Source organism: Somniosus microcephalus, chromosome 3, assembly GCF_052327205.1.
Source record: "Somniosus microcephalus isolate GS21.2 chromosome 3, FLI_Smic_1.0, whole genome shotgun sequence".
Classification (NCBI taxonomy): Eukaryota; Metazoa; Chordata; class Chondrichthyes; order Squaliformes; family Somniosidae; genus Somniosus; species Somniosus microcephalus.
The window spans coordinates 92,514,045-92,539,164 of NC_140989.1; the positions used below are offsets into that span (position 1 = coordinate 92,514,045).

Here is a 25,120-nt window from a genome sequence, read left to right on the forward strand (position 1 = left end):
CAGTCATTAACTGCTGCGGTCTGCTCCACGTCCCTAAAATGAACGGAGGGATCTCCTGACTCGGAGAGTTTTGGGATGTGACTTATCATTGCCCTCAGCTGTTGTGCGCTGTGGGGCATTATGATCTGATTCACGAGGGGTCCATCCTCGCCATCCACTACGCCCGGACCGAGCCTCCGGTGTCGAGTTGGACACATCGGCGCCGGCCCCGACTCTACTACCTGGGGTTGCTCTACCTCAGGAACCTCTTTGTCTAACTACACCGTTTCCTTCCCCGGAGTCCAAGACTCAGTATAGGCGGGAGGTGCCGAGGGCTCGGGGATTGGTACCCCAACTGCCTCTTGCGGAATCGGTCTTTTGGATTCCTTGGCTAACAGTAGCTGGCTCGCTGGTGGGTTTATGAGGCACACCAAGCCGTTTGCCTTCGCTAGGGCCGTTCTCAGGTCCTCTAGCTCCCTGTGGCAAGCGCTATGGTCGGTGTTCTCAGACCTATCCTCCATGGCCATCTTGTATGCTGCCCTAGCTCCCAGAATACTTTCCTCCTGTGTCTCTACCTGCTTAGCTAGGCGGAAACACCTGTCTCTCATTCTACCTTCACTGGCCTTGGCCTCAACGACCTGACACTCCAAGTAATCTATCCTGGTCTCATGGTGGTGAGTTACGGATTGGCGTTCCTGATTCAGCGCGTTAAGCGATTCAATCAGTTTCTGACCTCCCGCAACCTTTTCCTCTACTTCTGCTAGTAACCCTTTTATCTGGGCTGTCTGTGCTACAACGACTTGGTCCAAAAGCTGGACTTGCTTCTTGTAGCACATCAGCCAGACCGCCTTTTCTACAGATCTTTTGTGCTCTTTGCTTTCTGTCCATTTGATGGCTGCGTCTAGCGGGCGCCTATCTCTTAATAGGTCAGATATCCACTGTTTTGTAAGGTTTACCTTCCCAAAAACATAGTCCGCTATTCTCTCATCCATCACATTTCGTTTATTCAGACCTTGATCTAAAACACTACATTCCTGCTGCCAAGATCCTGCCGCGGTCGCCATCTCTGTAGGGGGTTTCTCTTGCTTGCTCTGGTCTCCTGCCAGGCTTCTTGCAATAATTACCCTTGAGTGGTTCGACCCACTCTTCCCTACGGTTCTAGACCTTGGACTTAGGTGCAGGGAACTGTAGTGCAGAGAAAACTCAATAGACCAGTTTGAATAGCACGAAATGGATGCTTTTATTAAACAGTTTGCAGCATTATAAAATACATGTCATAAGCACAGATTAAAGCTACTACAAGCATGCACACATCTATGAACTTAACTCTATGGAAATGGGGAACACATGGCACATCGTAAAAGGGGTAACACATTACAACTACCCTTAACCCCCTCCCCTAGACCTAACTAAGTTTCGACTTGAGGAACTCGGGATCATGCTCACCACTTTCAGAATTGCGAAAAGGGGTTCGCAGCCTTTTTGGCACAGCTTTCCGTCGTCACGTGGATTTGGAAACTTCTGCCGCAGCTTGTTTTCCTCTTGGTTCTCCCGCGATGAGGCTGCCGATACAGCCTTGGTGAGCGCTCGCCACGGATGAATCCATTACCGACGTGATGTTGAAGCACTGAATGCACCTGTGAGAATCCGTTACCGATGGGATGTTGAGGCACTAGAGTGCTGGGCCCGGAGTGTCCTTTTATCTCCGGCCTGGATCGTTGTTTTTCCCGAGGGTGTCTTCTCCTTCGGCCTGGGTCGTCGATGATCTCCCGACAAAAGTACCCGGGCCACCCTCGTCGTCTTCCCGTCATGGCCGAGCCTTGCCTGGCCGAACACCGACCACGTTCCGAAACCAAAGTGCTGCCTTAACCGAAGAGTCTGTCCCGAAGCGTTGAAGAAATGAAAACCGAAGTGAAGCCACTGATCGACCTTTCAATCCACAGTTATACCTTTTTGGGACATTCTTATCTCCCGCCAAATCATAGTCCTGTCTTTGTAATATTTTTGGCGGGCAGAATTCTCTGCAGGGGCGTTTTGTCTTCGTAACGGGAGCCGGTGATAGCTTAACTGGCCTTCCTGGGCTGATAATGTCTTTGCTTTGTCACCGTAACTTGGTTTGTATATTGATCGGTCTGGAGGTTGCCCTTGATGGCTGTTAAACGGCTTTTCTTTGTACAGTAAATGGGTTTAAGTGTTCGTTCAATTGTCCGCCCATTTCTTGATGGGCCTCATCCTGCTACCCAAAACTGTCCTGTACTTATAATCTAATCAATATGTATGCTCAGTTCCCTGAGTTTCGGTTTCCCGAAACTGGTTTTCGCGGCTTAATGTCCTCAATCCACAAGCCTGTCTGACTTGCAGTAGCAGAAAGTCAAATGGTCCCAGAAGCTGGTCACGAGGTCCGGCGGCCATTTTGTGTGCCCTTTTATCAAAGGTTTCTCTGTACAAGCTTCTTTTGGTCAATAAAACTGTCTTATTAACCCTATTTTACTGCGTGATTATTAATGAAAATTTCGAATCTTACAATCGCTCCTCAAGAGATGTCAGTCTATTCTGAACAAATACCATGTTTTCCATACCCTGGCGACTAAGCTCCTCCATGGACGTAGCCATCCTCTCCTCTATGGTAGCCAGCCTTACCATGGAGGTTGCCATCCTTTCCGTGGTGATGTGTTCATGTGCCAATGCCTCCACAAAGGCTCTGCTCATGTTAGCGATGGACTCCTCCATTTGCTCTGCACTCGCAGCGATTCTGGAGACAAAACCTGCCAGAGACTTCTGCACCTCTTCCTGGAGTTCCAGCACCGCTCTTCTTCTGGATGGACCCGGAGGCAGAAGGTCGACATGCAGGTGAGCCGAGCTGGCAGAGTCCTGCGCCCTCCGACTCGGACTCTCCACTGCTGTCCCTGTCTCCACCATCTGCTGATGCTCACTTGTGAGCTGTGATACACCAGGTGCCAACACTACTTTATCTCGCGAAGGTCCCACCGAGGTGAGTGTGTCTGCGCTGGTGCTGGGTGCGCTGAATTCTGCTGACTCTGCACCCTCAGAGGTTGCAGCTTCCTCTGAGGAGTCTGGAGGCTCAGGCTGTTCCTCCTGGATAGTGGGGACGGGGGCTTTTGATGGTCCTGTGAGGGAGTAAAGGAAAGTGTCAGAGATATGAGGCCAAAGTTACATGCACATTGAATATTGCAGATGATCAAAAGTCAATCTGTTAGAGCATCAGAATCTTTATCAGTGACTCATGCAATGTCAGTGAGAGAGATGATAAACTATTCTGTCACCAGCTTGCTCTGATGCACCCGTCTGTCCATCCCCCACTTGCGCATCCTCCTCCACTCCCACAATCTCCAGGGCCGCCTCCTCCCAGGGGGTGAGCTGGGCTATTGAGGGTGGCCCTCCTCCTGTCCTCGCTCTTTCCCTCTTATTGTGAGCTCTCTTTTCCTGCAATGAGGGAGACAAGTGGAGTTTGAGTGAGAATGAAGGAGTGAGTGCAGAGAATCCATATCATTGATGGTTAGAAGGAGACAAAGATGGAGTGAGGTGGCAAGACCAAGGGCCCTCCCTGTGTGTTGTCAGTTGTTTTCATAGCATCACAGCGCTAGGGAATGTGAGGGCTGCATAGTCGAATAGTTAGGTGAATGTGACCGTAGAGAGAGAGGGAATGGGTAAGGGTGCAGGGATGTCAGTGTCAAGTGGGATGTGGAGGAAGAGGTTGTCAAAGCTGAGTGCTGGTGAGGAGAGGCAATGGGGATCAGAGTGAGGGTGATGAGAAAGTCATACTCACTTTTCCAGTGCGCAGAAGGTCATGAAACCTCTTCCTGCACTGCAGCCAGGTTTTGCGGCACATAGAGAAAGAGTTGACCTCCTGGGCCACTTGCATCCAGCTTTCGTCTGCTGGGGAGGCTTCTTCCTCCCTGAGGAAGGGAAGAGCACCTCCTTATTTCTTCTTGCTCCCTCCACCAGAGCTTGCAGGGCGGCGTCATCGAACCTTGGTGCAAACTTTGGCCTATTGCTGGACATATTAGCTGGAGGAATCTATCACAGCAAAGGGCATAAGGTTTACAGTCTGCAGAAGAAGCAAGGCTGCTTGCAGGCCTTAAATCCAGCAGCACTGATGACATCATCGGAAGCGACTTTCAGGATGGAAAGACTAAGTGGGCCAGGGGTTCCCACACGCTGGAAATCAATTGCCCAATTAAGAGAAAATCGCATATTTTTCCCACATCAAATTCAAGTCGGGTGGCTAACATGAAAGGTGGCTGACACGCACCCAGCCCGCAGCAGTGGCAAAATTGAGCCCTTACAGACTGGAAAGAAGTCGGTTAAGGATGGTTCTCACTGAAATATCTAAAATACTAAATGGTACAGATTGGGTAAAATCCTGATTATTCATTCCAAGCGTGGCAAGAAAATAAGATCAAAGGACATAATAGAAATGAGTGTATAGTTAAGTTAATAAAGGAAAATTATTCTTTATTCAAAGAGTGATGAATATTTGAATAATTCACAAAGCAGGGCAACAGAAATCAAAACATTGAGTTTATTTAAAATTCAATTAGATCTCATGATGAGGAAGTTAATGTACGAGGGGTAAATCCAATTGCCTTTTTCTCATCGCTTAACGTTTCTTATAGCCTTAATTCTGAAGCTAAGTAAAAACAGAAATGGAAGCAAACAGGAAAAGCACAGAGAAAGGGTGGTGACGAGACAGAACCAATGAGTTACATATTTTACATTACAACATTTTAGTATCTACAAATAAGAGAAAGAAATATGGGAAACCGCTTAATTGTTCCCATCCTATTTCCCGGCATGCTTACATTCCTGAAGAAGCAAATCAGCAGATGGAATGCAGGAAAATTACATGGTATACCGGAAGTCCCTTATCACATTCTAGGAGCGCTGTAAGGAAGGAGAATAAAGATGAACATTACAAGACCTTTTGTCCACTGCTTTGTTATTGTTTCACAGTTTCAGTGGATGACACATGAATCACCATTTCTGATGCAGCACGTACCAACTTACAGCTTGGAAAGCACCCAAAGGCATGATTTCCAGAACTTCACCTCTAAACCTCACCTGCAAACAAGACATGGATGCAATCCAAACAAATATCCTTGTTCAGGCATAGGTAAGCAGGTATCTTAGTGGAAAGATTGTACTACTTATTCAAAGTCTTCTGAAATTAATTATCTGTGATAATCATAAAGAAAAGAAAAACAGAAAACGCTGGAAAGATTCAGCAGGCCAGGCAGCATCCGTGGAGAGAGAAACAGAGTTAATGTTTCAGGTCTGGGATCCTTCATCAGAACTGGAAAAAGCTGGAGATGTAACATATTAAGCAGGTGCAGAGACAAGGGGGTGGGAGGGGAGGAAGGAATTGAAGCAACATGCTTGGAATGAAATCTGTTTGGCTTGATCCTGTATTCGTTTTGCACTCATGTATATTACCCTCCCCCACTGTGTATAGTTTCACTTCCTCTTTCCCGACTAACCTGGGAGGTTCCAGGTCTTGGCTCTTGGCTCCGCCCCTGACTTCTCTTACATAAAGATCCCAGGATCTGTATGACTCATTCCTGTGAACCAGTCAGCGTGTTGAGATGTTAGCTCTGATCTTAGTGATTAAAAGCCAACTTGTTTAAGTCTATAACTTCTAGTTTTGTGGTTATTGAAGGCCCATCAATTTTAATCACTAAAGAATACTAGGATGGATCGACTCCTAAAACCAGAGTGTCTGGACTTGGATCCACATTCTGCTGAAGCATCAAATCAATTTGGACACTGGCTCAAATGCTTCGAACTCTTCGCGGGGGCCTCATCCGCTAGCGAGGTAGATAAACTGAGTCTACTGACTACTCGCGTAAGTCATCGGATTTATTCGTTCATCCGGGACGCCACCTCTTACACGGAGGCCATCACTATCCTGAAGGCCCAATACCAGAGGCCGGTAAACGAAGTGTACGCCAGACATCTGCTGGCTACACGCAGGCAGTGACCAGAGGAATCAATGGACGATTTCTTACAGGGCCTAAAGGACCTGGTCTGGGACTGTAACTGCAAGGCCGTGACGGCCAACGCGTACTCTGATGAATTGCTCCACGATTCCTTCATCACGGGTCTCAAATCGAATTATATCCGGCAGAGACTGCTGGAGAAGGAGGTCCTGGACTTAAAAAAGGCAGTGGCCACTGCGCGATCGCTGGACGTGGCCCAGAAAAGCTCTGACTCTTATTCTTCCGGCCATGCGGCCCTCACCGCCTCGTGCGCGCCGAGGGGGCCGCCATCTTGGAATCAGCCATCTTCCCCATCCAGGTCTCAGACCAGCTCTACGCCGCCGGAGTCCCCACACAGAAGTTCACCCAGGAGTCCTACTACAGCGGCAATGTCTCGAGGCCTGAAATGCTACTTCTGCGGCCAGGCCAAGCACCCCAGACAATGATGCCCAGCGAAGGACGCTACATGCTTCAAATGTAAGAAAAAGGGGCATTTTAGCAAAGTCTGCAGGGGGAATCCGATTTCCAACTCCGTCACCGCCTCGTGCGTGCTGTGCGGGCCGCCATCTTGGGATCCGCCATCTTTTCCCGACTCAACGGCCGCCCAGGGCCCAACAGTGGCTTCGATCACGGTGGATCAATCCAGGCCACACCCGTTGACAAAATCCATGATGGACATACAGGTAAACGGGAATTTAACGAAATGTTTAATTGACTGTGGGAGTACCGAGAGTTTTATCCACCCTAACCTGGTACGGCGGCACTCATTAACGGTAACCCCTACACGGAGCAGAATTGCTATGGCTGCTAAGCCCCACGCTTCGGACATTTTGGGCTACTGTGTGGTAACACGGACTGTAAAAGGCACGGACTACAAGGATTTTAAACTTCTCGTGATGCCAGAACTCTGTGTTAATGTAATCTTGGGCCTGGACTTCCAGTGCCACCACGAAAGTGTCACGCTAGCATATGGCGGGTCCCAGCCGCCACTCACAGTCTGTGGCCTATCAACCTTAAAAATCAGCCCGCCCTCTTTATTCGCTAATCTCGCTCCGAACTGCAGGCCCATAGCGACCAAAAGTAGACGGTACAGTCTGGAAGACAGACACTTTATCAAGGCGGAAGTGGACAGACTCCTGCGGGAAGGCATTATTGAATGCAGTACCAGCCCGTGGCGTGCCCAAGTAGTCATAGTTAAAAATAGCGAAAAGAAACGGATGGTAATTGACTACAGCCAGACTGTTAATATTTATACCCAGCTGGACGCCTACCCTTTACCCCGCATATCAGAAATGGTCAACCAGATTGCGCAATACCGAGTCTTCTCGACTATCGACCTCAAATCCGTGTATCACCAGCTCCCCATTAGAACGGAGGACCGCCCATACACCGCCTTCGAGGCGAACGGGCGCCTCTACCATTTTCTCAGAGTGCCCTTCGGGGTAACAAATGGGGTCTCGGTCTTCCAACGTGAGATGGACCGCATGGTTGACGAGAATAAACTACAAGCTACCTACCCCTATCTGGACAATGTCACTATCTGCGGGCACAACCAGCAAGACCACGATCTAAATCTTGCGAGATTTTTAAAAACTGCCCTAAAGCTGAATCTAACCTACAACAAAGACAAATGTGTCTTCAACACAACCCGTCTCTGTGTCCTCGGCTGTGTGGTGGAAGATGGGGTAATTGGACCGGACCCTGACCGATTACGCCCCCTAAAGGAACTGCCCCTGCCACACAATCCCAAAGCTTTAAAAAGGTGCCTGGGATTTTTTCGTATTATGCCCAATGGGTGCCCAATTACTCTGATAAGGCCCGACCCCTCATTAAATCGACGTCCTTCCCACTATCAGCTGAAGCTCGGGAGGCTTTCACCAGTATTAAACAGGACATTGAAAGGGCTGCAGTGTGTGCAGTGGACGAATGCATTCCCTTTCAAGTCGAAAGCGATGCGTCAGACTTTGCCTTAGCTGCGACCCTCAATCAGGCTGGGAGACCTGCGGCCTTCTTCTCCCGAACCCTTCAGGGACCTGAAATCAGGCACTCTTCTGTCGAGAAGGAGGCACAGGCTATAGTGGAGGCAGTGCGGCACTGGAGACACTACCTAGCTGGCAAACGTTTCACCCTGCTCACCGACCAGCGGTCGGTGGCTTTCATGTTTAATAACAAACAAAGGGGGAAAATCAAGAATGACAAAATACTCAGGTGGAGGATCGAACTATCCACGTTCGACTATGATATTATGTACAGGCCGGGAGCCCTTAATGAACCCCCAGACGCCCTATCGCAGGGAATGTGTGCCAGCATTCATACGGACAAATTACAGGGTCTCCACAATGACCTCTGTCACCCAGGGGTCACCCGACTATACCATTTTATAAAGTCCCGCAATCTGCCCCACTCCATCGAGGAGGTCAGGGCAATGACCAGAGCCTGCCGCATCTGTGCGGAATGCAAGCCTCGTTTCTGCAGGCCTGACCGTGCACACCTTATCAAAGCCACACAGCCATTCGAGAGCTTAAGTCTGAACTTCAAGGGACCCCTTCCCTCTGCCGACCGTAACGTATACTTCCTCAATATCATTGATGAATATTCCCGCTTCCCCTTCGCCATTCCCTGCCCAGACATGACCAGTGCCACGGTCATCAAGTGTCTCTGTAATCTATTCTGCATGTTTGGCATGCCGAACTACATACACAGCGATAGGGGGACGTCATTCATGAGTGACGAGCTGCGCCAGTTCTTGCTCTCGAAGGGGATAACCACTAGCAGAACCATTAGCTACAACCCCCAGGGTAATGGGCAAGTGGAAAGGGAGAATGCTACTGTTTGGAAGGCTGTCACGTTAGCCTTAAAGTCAAAAGGCCTTCCGACCTCCCGCTGGCAGGAAGTCCTCCCAGACGTGCTCCACTCCATAAGGTCTCTGTTATGTACTGCCACTAACGCTACCCCTCATGAAAAGATGTTCGTTTTCCCCCGGATATCCACCTCGGGCATATCTCTACCCGCGTGGCTGACGTCTCCGGGGACAGTACTATTGCAGAAGCACGTGAGAGGCCATAAAATGGACCCCCTTGTGGAAAAGGTACAGCTCCTCCATGCAAACCCTCAGTACGCCTATATCGAATACTCTGACGGGCGAGAGGACACTGTTTCCATAAAATACCTCGCTCCCTCGGGGAGCGGAGAGAACGATGGGAGACTACCCGATGAAGACCTACACTACAAAGAGACAGGACGCCCAGAGGTATCAATACCCAACTTTAACCTGGAGGACACTGCAGATAACCTGGAAGACACTGCGGAGGCCCGGACAGCGGAGGAACCAGAATCCACTCCCCTAGAGGCACCCCAACCGGCTTTGCGCCAATCACTGAGAACTGCAAAACCTCCTGACAGACTCACTTATACCAACTTTTAAGAAACATCACCCCGATGGACTAAATCTATAGAAGGGGTGAATGTAATGAAATCTGTTTGTCTTGATCCTGTATTCGTTTTGCACTCATGTATATTACCCTCCCCCACTGTGTATAGTTTCACTTCCTCTTTCCCGACTAACCTGGGTGGTTCCAGGTCTTGGCTCTTGGCTCCGCCCCTGACTTCCCTTGCATAAAAATCCCAGGATCTGTATGACTCATTCCTGTGAACCAGTCGGCATGTTGAGATGTTAGCTCTGATCTTAGTGATTAAAAGCCAACTTGTTTAAGTCTATAACTTCTAGTTTTGTGGTTATTGAAGGCCCATCAATGCTGTGCTTATGTAAGAGGCAGGAAAGATAAAATGTTGCAAATGGGAATGGCAAAATCATACAGCATGAAAAATGGGGGCAGGGGTTATAGTTTGAAATTGTTGAACTCAATGTTGAGTCCAGAAGGCTGTAAAGTGCCTAATCGTAAGATGAGGTGCTGTTCCTCGAGCTTACGTTGAGCTTCATTGGAACAATGTAAGAGGCCGAGGACAGAGAGATCAAAGTGGGAATGGGGTGGTGAATGAAAATGACAGGCGATCAGAAGCTCGGTGTCACCCTTACGGACTGAACGGAGGTGTTCCGCAAAGCGGTCACCCAATCTGCGTTTGGTCTCCCCAATGTAGAGGAGAGCGCATTGTGAGCAGCGAATACAGTATATTAAATTGCAAGAAGTACAGGTAAATCACTGTTTCGCCTGGAAGGGGTGTTTGGGGCCCTGGACAGTGGGAAGGGAGGAGGTAAAAGGGCATGTGTTGCATCTCCTGCGCTTGCACGGGAAGGTACCGGGCGAAGGGGAAGGGCTGTTAGGGGTGATTGAGGAGTGGACCAGGGTGTCGCGAAGGGAGCGGCACTTCAGAATGCTGAAAGGGGAGGGAAGGGGAAGATGCATTTGGTGGTGGGATCACGTTGGAGGTGGCAGAAATGGCAGAGGATGATCCGTTGAATGTGGAGGCTGGTGGGGTGAAAGGTGAGGACAAGGGGAACCCTATCGTGGTTCTGAGAGGGAGGGGAAGGGTGAGAGCAGAAGTGCGGGAAATGGAACAGACACGGTCAAGGGCCATGCCAACCACAGTAGAGGAGAATCCTCGGTTGAGGAAAAAGGAAGACATGTCTGAAGCACTGGTATGGAAGGTGGCATCGTCAGAACAGACGTGGCGAAGACAGAGGGCCCCAAACACCCCTTCCAGGTGAAACAGCGACTTACTTGTACTTCTTGCAATTTAGTATACTGTATTCGCTGTTCACGAAGCGGTCTTCTCTACATTGGGGAGACCAAACGCAGATTGGACGACCGCTTTGCGGAACACCTCCATTCACTCTAAGGGTGACCCTGAGCTTCCGGTCGCCTGTCACTTTAATTCACCGCTTCACTCCCACTCTGATCTCTCTGTCCTTGGCCTCTTACATTGTTCCAATGAAGCTCAACGTAAGCTCGAGGAACAGCACCTCGTCTTTCGATTAGGCACTTTACAGCCTTCTGGACTCAACATAGAGTTCAACAATTTCAAACTATAACCCCTGCCCCCATTTTTCATGCTGTATGATTTTGCCATTCCCATTTGCAACATTTTATCTTTCCTGCCTCTTACATAAGCACAGTATGTTCCTTCAATTCCTCCCTCCCCTGCTGCCCCCTCCCCCACCCCCCGTCTCTGCACCTGCTTAATATCTGTTACATCTCCAGCTTTTTCCAGTTCTGATGAAGGGTCCCAGACCTTAAACGTTAACTCTGTTTCTCTCTCCAAGGATGCTGCCTGGCCTGCCGAGTGTTTCCTGCGTTTTCTGTTGTTATTTCAGATTTCCAGCATCCGCAGTATTTTGCTATATAAATGGTAGTCTTTCTTTTCTTTATACAACGCCTTTCACGACCACCGGACATCCCAAAGCGCTTTACAGCCAATGAAGTACTTTTTGAAGTATAGTCACTGTTGCAAAGTAGTTAGTAGTTGTATGGAAAATATAGAATGGGGGTGTAATATCACTTTAAATCTGACTGTTGAAGATGGTGAACTGTGCAGGTCATTTTTAACAGTGAAATATAAAGTGGTATTACAAAGGAGGACTGGTGCAGTCGGTTAGCACATTGCCTTTTCATCTCTCAGGTCTGGGTTTGAATCCAGGCAGACTAATGGGATGTTTCCACTGTCTGCTGCTGTAAAAATTCTGCATGAGACGAGGTTGGGCAGTCTGGATACAGTTCCTACTGGGTGTGCAGTTACACTGGAAAGCTACCCTAAAATTCAAGGCAATTGGCAATTACTTAGAAAGGCCACAAGTTGGCTAGTGTTGAAAATAAAAATGCCAAACTAATACTATGGGGTAAGGGGGTGAAGATAGGATGTCCTCTTCTGAGATAGGGGATAAGAGACAATTGTTCTTATACAAGTAGGGCACAAGGAACCTTATCCTGAATCTAAAGCACATTTTTGGGACACTGCAAAGGGCAATTAACTCTTTTGTCTTGCACGAGAATGCCCGACACTGTCATTAGCCATAAAAAGTGTTCCATTTTACAGCAGTGAGAGGAAGGGGAGGAGGGGGGGAGGAAGAGAGGGGGGGAGAGGGAGAGAGGAGGAGGGGGAGGGGAGGGAGAGGAGGGGGGGGAGAGGGGAGGGGTGGGGGAAGGAGGGGGGAGAAAGGGAGGGGGGAGCCAGCAGACCCTCTCCCCTCTGCCGGCGATGGCTCCGCTGAGCTCCGTGCCACCCCACGCACTGACATGCCGAGCGCAGCGCCCCGGTCAGCCCGAGCCCCGCCCTCCCGAGGCCGGGCCTGAGTGGCTTGAGACGGCCGATTGCGGCTGGCGAGCCCAGTTGCCGGGGTAACCCTCTCCGCTCCCCCTCCCCTCCCGAGCCCTGCCCCTCCCCCCCCCCGCCAACCTGCTCACTTCCCTCTGGCCGCGCTCTGTGGGGAGGTGCGCGTGCGCCGTGCAGTGCGAGCGCGAAGAGCTTGTAGTGAGCCCAGCCAGCCTTTACCAAGATGGCTGGCCGCTGGTTCGGAATCGGGCCCAGCGGGGGGGTGGGGGTTGAGGGGTGGGAGGAGCTTGCCACAAAACAATTGCCTAGGGTCCAGCATAGCTGGCAACAGACGCCCAGGCTTCGAGGCCTACCTGCAAAAACGGGGAAAGGTAGGAAAATTAATGAGATTAGATAAAACATTTAGAAAGTAATTAACTTTTTTAAAAAACAATATGTGTTTTAAAAGCAACTTTTTTTTTTAAAGACGCAGAAAGCGGGAAAAAGAAATGAAAAGTTTGGAATCAAGATGGCGGCGACTCACCTCGGTTCAGAACGATAAGGCCTGCCCACACACGCACCGATTGGTCGACCGTCAGGTCACCGAAGTGTAGGATTGGTCAATCGTCCCGTCACTCGACTCTAGGAGGGCCCGCCCACACGCGCCAGGAACCCGCCGCCACCACGCAGCGATTGGTCGACCGTCGGGTCACTCGACCGTACGATTGGTCGACCTCGACGTCACTCAATGCTAATGAGCAGATAATGAGCAGAATTTTGAACGTTTTTTGGATACCGCGGGCACAATTTTTGTCTCACCGAAACGTAAATATGCTTACGACCGTTCTGGAATCGTAAGCTTTCTTTTGATGTAACACACGTGTAGGTACGCTCTATAACTTTTGATTGTATAGCCGGACAGAGAGACAGACAGAGAGACAGACAGACAGACATATCCTTTTATTTATATATATAGATGGAGGGGCTGCCCTTGCTTGGTTGAACTCTTACCTATCTGATCGTAGCCAGAACATCTTTAGTAATGTGGCACCACCTCGGGAGTCATCCAAGGCTCCATCCTTGGCCTGCTCCTTTTCCTGATCTACATGCTGCTCTTAAGTGATATCATCTGCAGACATGGAGTTAGCTTCCATATGAATGATGATGACATTCAAAACTCCATTTCCATTACCTCTCTCGATCCCTTCACTGCATCTGTGCTCTCATAGCTGCTTGTTTAACATTCAAACGTGTATGAGCCATAGTTTCCTCCAGCTAAAACATTGGGAAAACTAAAGCTATCATCTTCAGCTCCCCCCACAAACTCCATACTCTCAATACTGACTCCATCTCCCTCACCGGCCATGGCCACAGGCTGAAGCAGACAGTTCACAATGTCAGCATCCTGTTCGACCCCATTCTGAGCTTCCAACCCCATATCCTTTCATCACAAGACCTCCTACTTCTACCTATGTAATGCCTGCCTCCACCCCTACTGTAGCCCATTTACTGTTGAAACTTTTATATACATCCCTCCCTATCTTGTAACCAGCTTTAGATGTTCCCTTCAGCTCAGAACTCTCTACTCCTCTGACTCCCACCTCTTGCACATCCCTCCTCTTCATTCCACAATTGGCGGCTGTGCTTTCTTTTGCCTTGGCCCCACGGTCTGCTATTTCCTACCTAAACCCCTCCACCTCCCTCTCCTCCTTTAAAGCCATCATTAAAAACCACCTCTGACCAACCTTTCCTCTACTTTTTTGGTTCAGCAATTGATTTTCCTTATACCTCAATGAAGCATCTTGGAATGTTTTAATATATTAAAGGCAGCTTGGGCCTTCATACCTGATTTACATTGCCCAAGTTTAACATTGGTGAAAAACTGAAACAGCTTTGTATCAGCACTAAACTTGTCGTGTGACTGCACTGTAACAGTCTTCTCCAGGCTGACGTGCTGCAGAAGTAGGGCTCCATCAGGTTCCTACCTTTCTTTTTGTCCTTAAAATAATTAGTAGATCAAAGCAAAAATAGTTGATTGTTGACTATTTAACTGTTGACTTCCCCTGTATTGCCCTTAAACCACAGTGAGTTAAAAGGTTTTTAATACTAATGACATAACTGGAATTGTGACCACAGACTTGAAAATTTTAAATACACAAACAGTTCCGTTTCCAAACCACATAACATTCGATCTCTTACTTCAGGAAGGACCTTTATGATCTCAAAATGATTCATGCAGTATTGTTTCTATACAAAGCTCTTTATGGTTCAGTGCCAGAAACAATGTAAGCCCCACCAGGATGTTCAGTTTTATACTTTTAACTCTTTGGACTCCAAATCATTAGTTTTCAATGTATCTTTATCCAGGAAGAATGAAAGACATAATAAGTACATTTTTTGGGGGGGCACTAAGGGAATCGAGGGATATGGTGATCGGGCTTGAAAGTAGAAATTCAGCCATGATCTTATTGAATGGCGGAGCAGGCTCGAGGGGCTATATGGCCTACTCCTGCTCCTATATCTTATATTCTTTAGGCTCTGGTCATTCAGTTACTTAAAATAAAATCTCTGATTTTATCAAAAAATAGTTCTCTTTTATGTAATGCCAGCGTATTGCTGGATATTCTGAAAGAGGTACATTAGAGTTATTTAAAGCCACAGTAATTACAGCTTCCTTCACATGCCAGTAAGAGTTAAAGGGATCTATCCAGGAAGAATCTGAAAGATATAATAGGTTAATATTTAGAATGTGACCCATCATCAGAAAAGATAGTACTATTCTGATAGGGGCGGGTTGTAGGGTCACCTCTGATACTTAAAGTGTTTTTGTCTCTTTTAGATTCTGAACGAAATGCTGTGCATTTTCAGTTTTATTCCAGATTTCCAGAATATGCAATACATTTCAGCATGTTATTTATAAATAACAGATACTATTTTTGTTTTAGATGTATGAAATAATGTCGGCTGTGGCTCAGTGGTACCACGATCACCTCTGAGTCAGAAGATTGTGGGTCCCACTCCAGCGACTTGAACACAAAATCTAGGCTGACACTCCGGTGCAGTACTGAGGGAGTGCTGCACTGTTGGAGGTGCCGTCTTTCGGATGAGATGCTAAACCAATGCCCCATCTGCCCTCTCAGGTGGATGTAAAAGATCCCATGGCAGTATTTTGATGAGAAAGGGAGTTCACTTGGTGTCCTGGTGCATTTCCTACATTATACCAGTGACTATAGTTTAAAAAGTACTTAATTGGCTCGTACACACCCGTAGGCATCGGAAATTACGGGCCCATGTCTCCATGGGATGCCTCTTGCAGTTGTAAGGCAGCAGAATAACACTACACTAGACCTTGCTTTAGGCTTTAACTGCCAGACAAAATGTATTAAACAGTAATTCATTAAGCAATTATTAGCAGTAGCACAACATGTATTTTTACAGTAGTTCTTCAAAAGAAACTGATACGCTAAGTTATGATATATGTAATTTTTTCTAATGTAGTGGTTCTTTTTCTCACCAAATATGGAAGCTATCTGGCCTCTAACTCTCTTTGAAGGCTCCAGACAGACGTTTGAAAAAGACACTGATCAATACCTTCAGACCAAGACCAAACAGAACTAAACAACTGTCTGTTAAATTCAAAAATGAGCTGGAATATTCTTCTGTGAGTGAAGATGGTTTTTAACTTCTATGTACCATGACAGAATTAAAGAAGCACATATCAAGTTAAGGCTTGCATAGAAATGCTCAATTTTGACCACAACTAGCCAGTGTCAGCTGTGGCTCAGTGGGTAACACACTTGTCTCTGAATACAAGAAGGCTGTGGGTTCAAGTCCCACTCCAGGGACTTGAGCACCTAAAGCTAGGCTGACACTCCAGCGCAGTGCTGAGGGAGTGCTGCACTGTCGGAGGTGCCATCTTTCAGATGAGACGTTAAACCGAGGCCCTGTCTGCTCTCAGGTGGACATAATAGATCCCATGGCACTATTTCGAAGACGAACTTGTGAGTTATCCCCGGTGTCCTGGCCAATATTTATCCCTCAATCAACATAACAAAAACAGATTATCTCGTCATTATCACATTGCTATTTGTGCACAAATTGGCTGCCGCATTTACCACATTACAACAGTGACTACACTCCAAAAGTACTTCATTGGCTGTAAAATGCTTTGAGATTGTGAAAGGTGCTACATAAATGTAAGTCTTTTGTTTCTTTATAACCTTCACATCACCAACAAAAGTTAGTTCAGTGATTACAAAAACACTAAATTTCATGTTAACTTTTCCAGTAACTTTCTGAAGTCTGTCACCATATACCTCTTTGAATGAATTCCACACTGTCACATCATCTATTGATGTGTTAAAACTTTCATTATGTTAAATTTTCATAGGGATAGTTTTGTGATGAACCTCCAGAGCTGAAGCAATACCAATAAGGATCTGTACCTCCCATAAGGAGTATTGAATATGCATGCATAACTTGGAGCTGGGGTCCTCCAAGACATATTTATATTTTACATAAAAACTTTCTTTCTAAGTTTGAAATTTGAATTGTTCCATTTTAATAGTCCTGTTTAAGTTTCTGGGGCCAAACCAAATTCACACTTTACCATTCATTTTGTGAACAATTAGTAATGAACTCACTCATTCCGTTATCTTCCACCACTCTATAAAGCTCCATTTAAAATTTTTACTACAGTGCAAATGGTATTTTTCTGAATGGCTGCATTCATTTGTTTATCAGTCTTGTTCCCCAGTTTTTCCCTGGAAAACAATCCAATCCTTGAAATATATTCTTGTATTTCTGTGTTAGTGTTCCCTACTAACTTGGTGATATATTGCTATTCTTTTACCTTCACTGGGTCCTATAATTCTGTACCCAATACCACCGTGGGAGCACCATCATCACAAGGACTGCAGCGGTTGAAGGAAAAGGCCCACTACTACTTCCTCAGAGCAATCAGGGATGGGCAATAAATGCAGTCTTGCCAGCAATGCCAACTTCTCAAAAACAATTTTAAAAAACCAAATGTAGTTTTGAACCTTTATTGTGAGCACCCTTTTAACCAAGATAAAGTTTCTCACAAGTACTCAGACCTCAAATTGGCTGAACATCTTTTTACACTGTAAAAAATTATAACTTTTCTTCTTAGGCACCGAGGATGACTTGCTTCCACATTAAAAATGAGTTCTTAGGTGACTGATGAGTCCAATGCGGGACCTACAGTCTCTGTCACAGGTGTGGCAGGCGGTGGTTGAAAGGGCGGGTGGGTGAGGTGCTTGGGTTGACGTGCGCTCCTTGCGCTGTTTGTGCTTGGCTTCTGCTTGCTCCCGGCGAAGAGACTCGAGGTGTTCGGCACCTTCCTGGAAGCTTCTCCTCCACTTTGTGTGGTCTTGGGCCAGGGATTCCCAGGTGTCGGTGGGGATGTTGCACTTTTTCAAGGAGGCTTTGAGGGTGTCCTTGAAGCGTTTCCTCTGCCCACTTTGGGCTCTCTGGCCATGTCTGAGCTCCAAGTAGAGCGCTTGTTTTGGGAGTCTCGTATCGGGCATGCAGATGATGTGACCCGTCCATCGGAGCTGATCGAGCATGGTCAAAGGTTCGATGTTGGCCTGAGCAAGAACACTGACATTGGTGCGCCTATTCTGCCAATGGATTTGTAGGATCTTACAGAAGCAGCATTGAAGGTGCCTGCTGTACATGATCCATGTCTCTGAAGCATACAGGAGGGCGGGTATCACTACTGCTCTGTAGACCATGAGCTTGGTGCCGGGTTTGAGGTCCTGGTCTTCAAACACTCTCTTCCTCAGGTGACCGAAGGCTGCACTGGCACATTGAAGGCGATGTTGGACTTCTTCATTGACATCTGCCCTTGTTAACAGTAGACTCCCGAGGTATGGCAAGTGGCCCACGTTGTCCAAGGCCTTGTCATAGATTTTGATAGTCGGGGGGCAGTACTGTGTGGCGGGGGCAGGTTGGTAGAGGACCTTTGTCTTACGGATGTTTAGTGTAAATCTCATGCTCTCGTACGCTTCGGTGATGGTGTTGACGATGGTTTGGAGTTCGACCTCCGAGTGTGCGCAGACGCAAACGTCGTCTGCACACTGTAATTCGACGACAGAGGATGGGACGACCTTGGATCTGAACTGGAGGCGACGGAGGTTGAATAGTTTCCCATTTGTTCTGTAAATTAGCTCCACTCCATATTATATGAAATGTGACAATACATCTTTCTTTCACTGGTATGTTTGCTCTCTGGTATGCTATCATCTTAGCCTGCTGATGTTTAGGTCAATAGTACAATTCTTGTACTCTTGCTTGGATGTGACATTCACTTATACTAAATCATATGACTTTCATTTATTTACAAATAGTACCATCACATCTCTCATTTGCATTAATTAATTAACCCTACTATATCCACATACAATTCCTCAAGCAGCTTTTCTCCACGGTGTGCAAATGATTTTACCTGTTCTGTGATTTGAGACATCTTGCATAGTGGTTATTTTTCTACATTTATTACATGCTTTCCCAAAAACTGGGCAACTTTTGGATCTATGCTACATTCCACATCATTCACACAATTTTCTCTCTTTTAGTTTGAACTGATCATTTTTCAAATTTCCCATATGATTGCTTCTAAATACTGACTGGTTTCATTTATCTCACTGCACAGTGTTTTGGCTTGCAATTTTACAGTTTATGTTCTATTTAATGTCCAACTATTGTTCTCAAAGTAGCCTCTCCCAGAGAATTATTCTGCCCAATTATTAATGATTATGTGACATCTCGAAGTTCTTGTCTTACTGTGAGTCAGAGGAATGGAGAGTTTGGTAGGGATGTAGGGCTGCAAGAGGTTACGAAGCAAGGTCATGAAGTGTTTTAAATTTGAAGCACTGGGGGACCAGGAGCCAATGAGGGTGAGCGATAATGGGTGATGGGTAAGCGGGATAAGATATGGGCAGCAGAGTTTTTCATCAGCTGAAGTATATGGAGGGTGGGCCAGGAGAGCATTAGAATAGTCAATTCTGAAAATAACAACAGCATTAATGAGGTTTTCAGCAGCAGATGGGATGAGGTAGGAATGTTACAGAGCTGGAAGTAAATGGTCTTTGTGATAGAGAGAATATTGGGTCCAAAACTCAGTTCAGGGTTGAATATGATGCCAAGGTTGGAAGCTGTCTGGTTGAGCCTGTGTGGCAAGGGCCAAAGTTGATGGTTTTGGCCTTACCAATGTTTAGCTGGAAGAAATTGCAGCTCATCCAAGGTTGGATGTCGGATAAGCAGTCTGACAATAGGGAGGCAGTGGCGGGTTTGAGAGAAGTGATGGAAAAGTAGATCTGGGTGTCGTTAGCGTACATGTGGAAGCTGACTACACAGAGGTGATTTTAACGCTTGCTGCCTGGTTAGGCAGTTAAAATGCCGAGTTACTTACTGGCCCTGAAACCACCAGGTTCTGTGATTTTTAATCTACTATCCTGAGCAGGTGGTGTGTGCCCTACTGCAGTATGGGCATGTTTAGCGATTAATGAATTGTATGGTTGTCTCAGTGTTTTGCATACAGCTGCAGTCAAGATGTAAAAGGTTGGGAGGAAACACTTTGTGGTATGCATACTTCACCCATCTATTTGGTAAAGAAAAATGTTTGGTAGCCTTACCTTGGCAAATGTTTTAATACCGGAGAACTTCTTGAGCATATGCTTTCCTGTGCATCCTGTTGGCATTCATGATGGCCACTACCTCTCATCAGGCATGAGTTCCTCTGCTGTGGGGAGGGTGTCTGGGGTGCTTAATTCGGCAATGCTCTTTTGGCCACTTTTTACAACCGTAACTCCAGTTTAGAACCTGTAGACTCTGCAGCTTTTCTTTGCTGCAGCTCCGTCATGTGGTGTATGTAACCTGTTCCACCTTAAGAGAACTACCTTAAGAGATGTACTACTTTCTCTTGGCTGCTGTATACTGTAATACCGGTGGTGACCACACCGGTATATAAGTGTTGTGTAGGGATTTGCTGGGCAGTTCAGCCCTGACCTCCGAATAGTAAAGACTTGTTAAAGTTATTCTTGTGGTCTGTGTCCAGTGATTTATAATAAGCATAACTGGGACACACAGACTTAACAGTGGCGACGAGTCCGATCTTACCCTGCGGCAGTTTTACATCCAAGGCAGCTTCGTCCTCAGAACGGGCGTCGAGAAGAGGCATCCGCCCTCATCATCCTGCTGAGCACCATCGCACGGGAGGCATCGAGAACCCGGGTTAAAAAGAAAAATTCTGACCACGAAGCCCTCCATCAGCGACAGGCAGTGATCATCCCTTCTACCACGGTGGTGGGTAAGCCGATCAGCGACACGAGCAGAAAGTCAGCCGCGTTGACTGTGGAGTGGGGGAGGGAAAACGGAGGAAAAAGGGCGGAGAACTCGACCACGGCCGGTGAAAAGGGCCGGGCTGCAATCGAGGCCGAGAGGCGCAGCGACTGGGGCAGCTTAAGGCACGAGAGCCGCGGAGAACTCAAACGCAGACGGTGTAAAGGACCGGGCTGCATGCGGGGCTGAGAGGCGCAACAGCAGGGGAAGCGTGAATGCCCACGGAAACCGCGGGGGAGTAAAAGCAGCGTCGGGGAATTGAGAACCGCTGGGGAGGCGAGAACGGCAGCAGCACGGCAATCGCCATTGCAGCCAGCGGGGGAAGAAGACGAGCGCGGGAAAGACCGCCATTTTGAGAAAAAGAAAAATTTAAAAACTTTCAAGGATGCCTAAACATGGGAACATTAATACCTTTGATAGCGATATCGAAGATTGGACCACGTATGTAGAACGCATGGAAGTTTATTGTAAAGCAAATAAGGTACCAGATGATGAGAAAGCACTAACCTTATTAAGCTCAATGGGTGCGAAGACATACGGGCTATTGAAGCACCTTCTGTCACCAGATAAACCGGCGGATCAGACTTTCGCGAATATTGTTACTGTCCTGAAAAATCATTTAAACCCCACGCCGCTGATGATAGCGGAACGATTTAAATTTTACAGAAGAACGCAGCTGAAAGACGAAAGCAACGCTGAATTTTTAATTGAACTGCGTAGGCTGTCGGGGTACTGTCAGTTTGGAACAGGACTAGCAGATGCACTGAGAGATAAATTTGTGTGTGGATTGTTAAAAGAAGGAACACAAAAGCGACTGCTTGAGGAGAATGATCTTACGCTTGATAAAGCTGTCACTATTGCAGCATCGCACGAAGCCGCAGGGAGAGGCACTGCGGAAATGCAGTTACGGTCACCGGAACTCAGCACCAATCAAATGGTCTTGGGTACAGTAAAATGTTATCGTTGTGGAAAGACAACGCACGATCAGAACCAGTGCTGGTTCAAAAATCAGGAATGCAGAAAATGTGGCAGGCTTGGTCACATAGCTAAAGTATGCCAGTCAGGAAAGAAGACCAGCAACAAAAAGTCACCGCAGGAAAAGTACAGAAAGGTACACAAGGTGACAGAGAACAGTTCGAACGAACAGAAGTCAAATTCAGACTCCAGCAGTAATGAACTGGGTAGTCTAAGAGTACACAATGTTGGTAATGAAGCAGACCTCCAAACAATCTGGGTCACACTTCAGATAGCAGGAGTCCAAGTGAAGATGGAATTGGACACTGGATCGGCATTGACGGTCATGAATAAGCAAGATTACAAAAGGTTATTCCCACATATTCCCCTACGGGATACGGAGATTGTATTGAAAACATACACGGGGCAAAAAGTATACCCCATCGGGAAGATAGAGGTAAAGGTGGCCCACAAGGGCAAAGAAAGCCGAGGAATGGACTTATATGTGCTACCTGAGGGAGGTCCACCACTACTGGGACGGGAGTGGATTAGGAAAATAAATATGGACTGGCATTCCTTAAAAGCACTAACGGTAGATTCCGGAAAAAAAGATGTCAAACCTAAACGATTGTCCAGAATATTGGACGATGCTAAAGAGGTGTTCCAACAGGGACTGGGAACACTGAGAGGAATTACGGCAAACATCAAGGTTGAAGAACATGCAAACCCGAAATTTTTCAAAGCCAGACCGGTACCTTATGCGATACGACCTGCTGTGGAAGCTGAGCTGGAAGGGCTAGAACATTCAGGAGTACTGTCTAAGGTAGACTGGAGTGAGTGGGCCACGCCCATTGTCCCCGTCATGAAGCGTTCATCGAGCAACAAGCTGGGGGAACCGGGGAAGGTTCGCATCTGTGGAGATTTCAAGATCACTGTTAATCCGGTGCTTCACACGGTGCAGTATCCGCTTCCGCGGATTGAGGATATCTTCGCTTCGTTGTCTGGCGGGAAACACTTCACCAAGATAGACCTGGCGCAGGCGTACTTACAGATGGAAGTTGAGGAAGAGTCACGCCAGTATCTCACGATCAACACGCATAGAGGCTTGTACCGGTATAATAGATGGTTTTTGGAGTGGCATCGGCTCCAGCAATTTGGCAGAGGGCCATGGAGCAGGTATTACAGGGAATTCCAGGCACACAATGTTACCTGGACGATATTCTGATTACAGGAGATGATGACGAGGAACACCTTGCAAATTTGGAACTGGTGCTCACCAGATTGAAAGAATATGGACTTCGAGTTAATCGCCAGAAATGTGAGTTCTTTCAGAAGCGGATCTCGTACTGTGGTCATGTCATTGACCAGGAGGGGCTTCATAAGTCTCCTGACAAGATCGAAGCTGTTGTGAAGGCTCCCGCTCCGGATAATGTATCCCAGTTGAGGTCGTTCCTAGGGTTGATTAACTATTACCATAAGTTTCTGCCAAATTTATCCACGGTGCTGCACCCGCTGAACGCTCTTTTGCAGAAGGGAGTACCATGGAAGTGGAGCGAGGACTGTAAGAGGGCCTTTCGCAAAAGCAAGGCATTGATCACCTCAGAGGAAGTGTTGGCTCACTTCAACCCAACGCTGCCTATTCGTTTGGCTTGTGATGCTTCTCCATATGGTATTGGGGCAGTACTCTCACACAAGTTGCCAAATGGCCTGGAGAGGCCAGTTGCGTTCGCATCCAGATCATTGACCTCCGCTGAGCGCAACTATGCTCAGATAGATAGGGGGGCTCTCAGCCTTGTGTGGGGAGTAAAGAAGTTTAATCATTACCTGCAGGGCCAAAAGTTTACGCTTCTGACAGACCACCAGCCGTTGGTATCCATTTTTAACCCTAAGAAGGGTGTTTCGGTGATGACAGCACAGAGCCTCCAGAGATGGTCCCTTTTCCTAGGGGCACATCAATATCAGATCGAATTCAAAGGTACAAAGCAGCATGGTAATGCTGATGGGCTGTCGCGCCTGCCACTACCTACAGAGGAGGAGGCACCGACGGTTGACCCTGTTGAGTTATTTCACTCGACCATCATCGAATGTTTACCAGTCACCAATGCAAGTATTGAAAGAGAAACCAGGAACGACCCGACACTGTCCCGGGTCTACGAAGTGACAGTGAAGGGATGGCCAGCACATGGTGATCCACTGTTACCGGCATTCTCAGCAAGACGAGAACAGCTGTCCGTCTGTCAAGGAACATTGATGTATGGAACAAGGGTGATTATTCCTCCTAAGTTAAGAGAGAGAGTTCTAAAGGAACTGCATGAAGGTCATCTGGGGGGAGTCAAGATGAAAAGCCTTGCTAGGGCTTATGTGTGGTGGCCGGGTATCGACCAACAGATAGAGGAGCTGACGAAAAGCTGCTCAGGGTGCCAAAAAGTGCAAAATGCACCTCCGATTGCACCGCTGCATCCATGGGAATGGCCTTCAACCCCATGGCAACGTGTACATATTGACTTTGCTGGTCCATTCATGGACTCCATGTTTTTAATTGTGGTGGACGCACATTCTAAATGGCCAGAAGTGATTAAGATGACTACCACTACCTCGGAAAAGACGATCGCGGTGCTAAGAACGATATTTGCAAGAAATGGATTGCCAGAACAAATATGTTCAGACAACGGACCACAGTTCGTGTCAGGAGAATTCCAGAAATTCATGAAGAAGAATGGGGTGAAACATTATACCTCTGCCCCATATCATCCGGCTACAAACGGGTTGGCCGAGAGATTTGTACAAACGTTCAAAAAAGCAATAAAGGCCATGAGCGAAGATCAGATTCCACTACAACACAAGGTGGACAAATTCCTACTGGCATATCGAAACGCCACTCATGCAGTGACAAACCAAAGTCCTGCCATGATGTTCTATAACAGGAGGTTGCGGTCCAGGTTGGACTTGTTAAAACCAAATGTGCGGAGGGAAGTTGAAAACAAACAGTTCCAGCATATAAATAACAAGACCACTCGGAGTTTCGAAATAGGACAACCAGTGTTAGCCCGGGACTATAAAAACGAGAAATGGCAATCTGGAACAATTCGGGCCAGACAAGGACCCCTGATGTACACGGTAGATATTGGTGAAAATGTAATACGGCGTCATGCTGACCAACTGGTAGAATCGAGAACAAGGGTCGAACCCATGGTTACGGCAGAGACAACCGTGGAAGAAGTTAGTGAACCTGAAGCATCTACCTCAGAAGTGAATGTACCTGATGATGTCCAATCCATAAGAGACCAACTAGATGAGTCACCCCAGCAACGAGAATCAGAGACCCCTGAAAGGCGTTATCCAACTCGAATCAGGAGGCCTCCTCAGAGACTGAATCTTTGAACTGTTTTGCATGAAGTTGTATATATATATGTTATTATGTTATGTTAAATGGGGATATAACTGTTAAGCTAAAAAGGAAGGATTGTGGTGTATGTAACCTGTTCCACCTTAAGAGAACTACCTTAAGAGATGTACTACTTTCTCTTGGCTGCTGTATACTGTAATACCGGTGGTGACCACACCGGTATATAAGTGTTGTGTAGGGATTTGCTGGGCAGTTCAGCCCTGACCTCCGAATA

General features: G+C 47.2%; 1 protein-coding gene across 1 annotated transcript in view; it reads left to right on the forward strand.

Moving 5' to 3' along the window:
* Positions 1–25,120, forward strand: part of LOC147121207 (ciliary microtubule inner protein 6-like) — a 123,991-nt gene that overhangs the window by 87,952 nt on the left and 10,919 nt on the right. Inside the window, exon 3 of the mRNA XM_085981342.1 lies at positions 4,954–5,113. Within this exon, the coding sequence (XP_085837468.1) occupies positions 4,954–5,113 (160 nt within the window). The remainder of the gene's footprint in view (positions 1–4,953; positions 5,114–25,120) is intronic.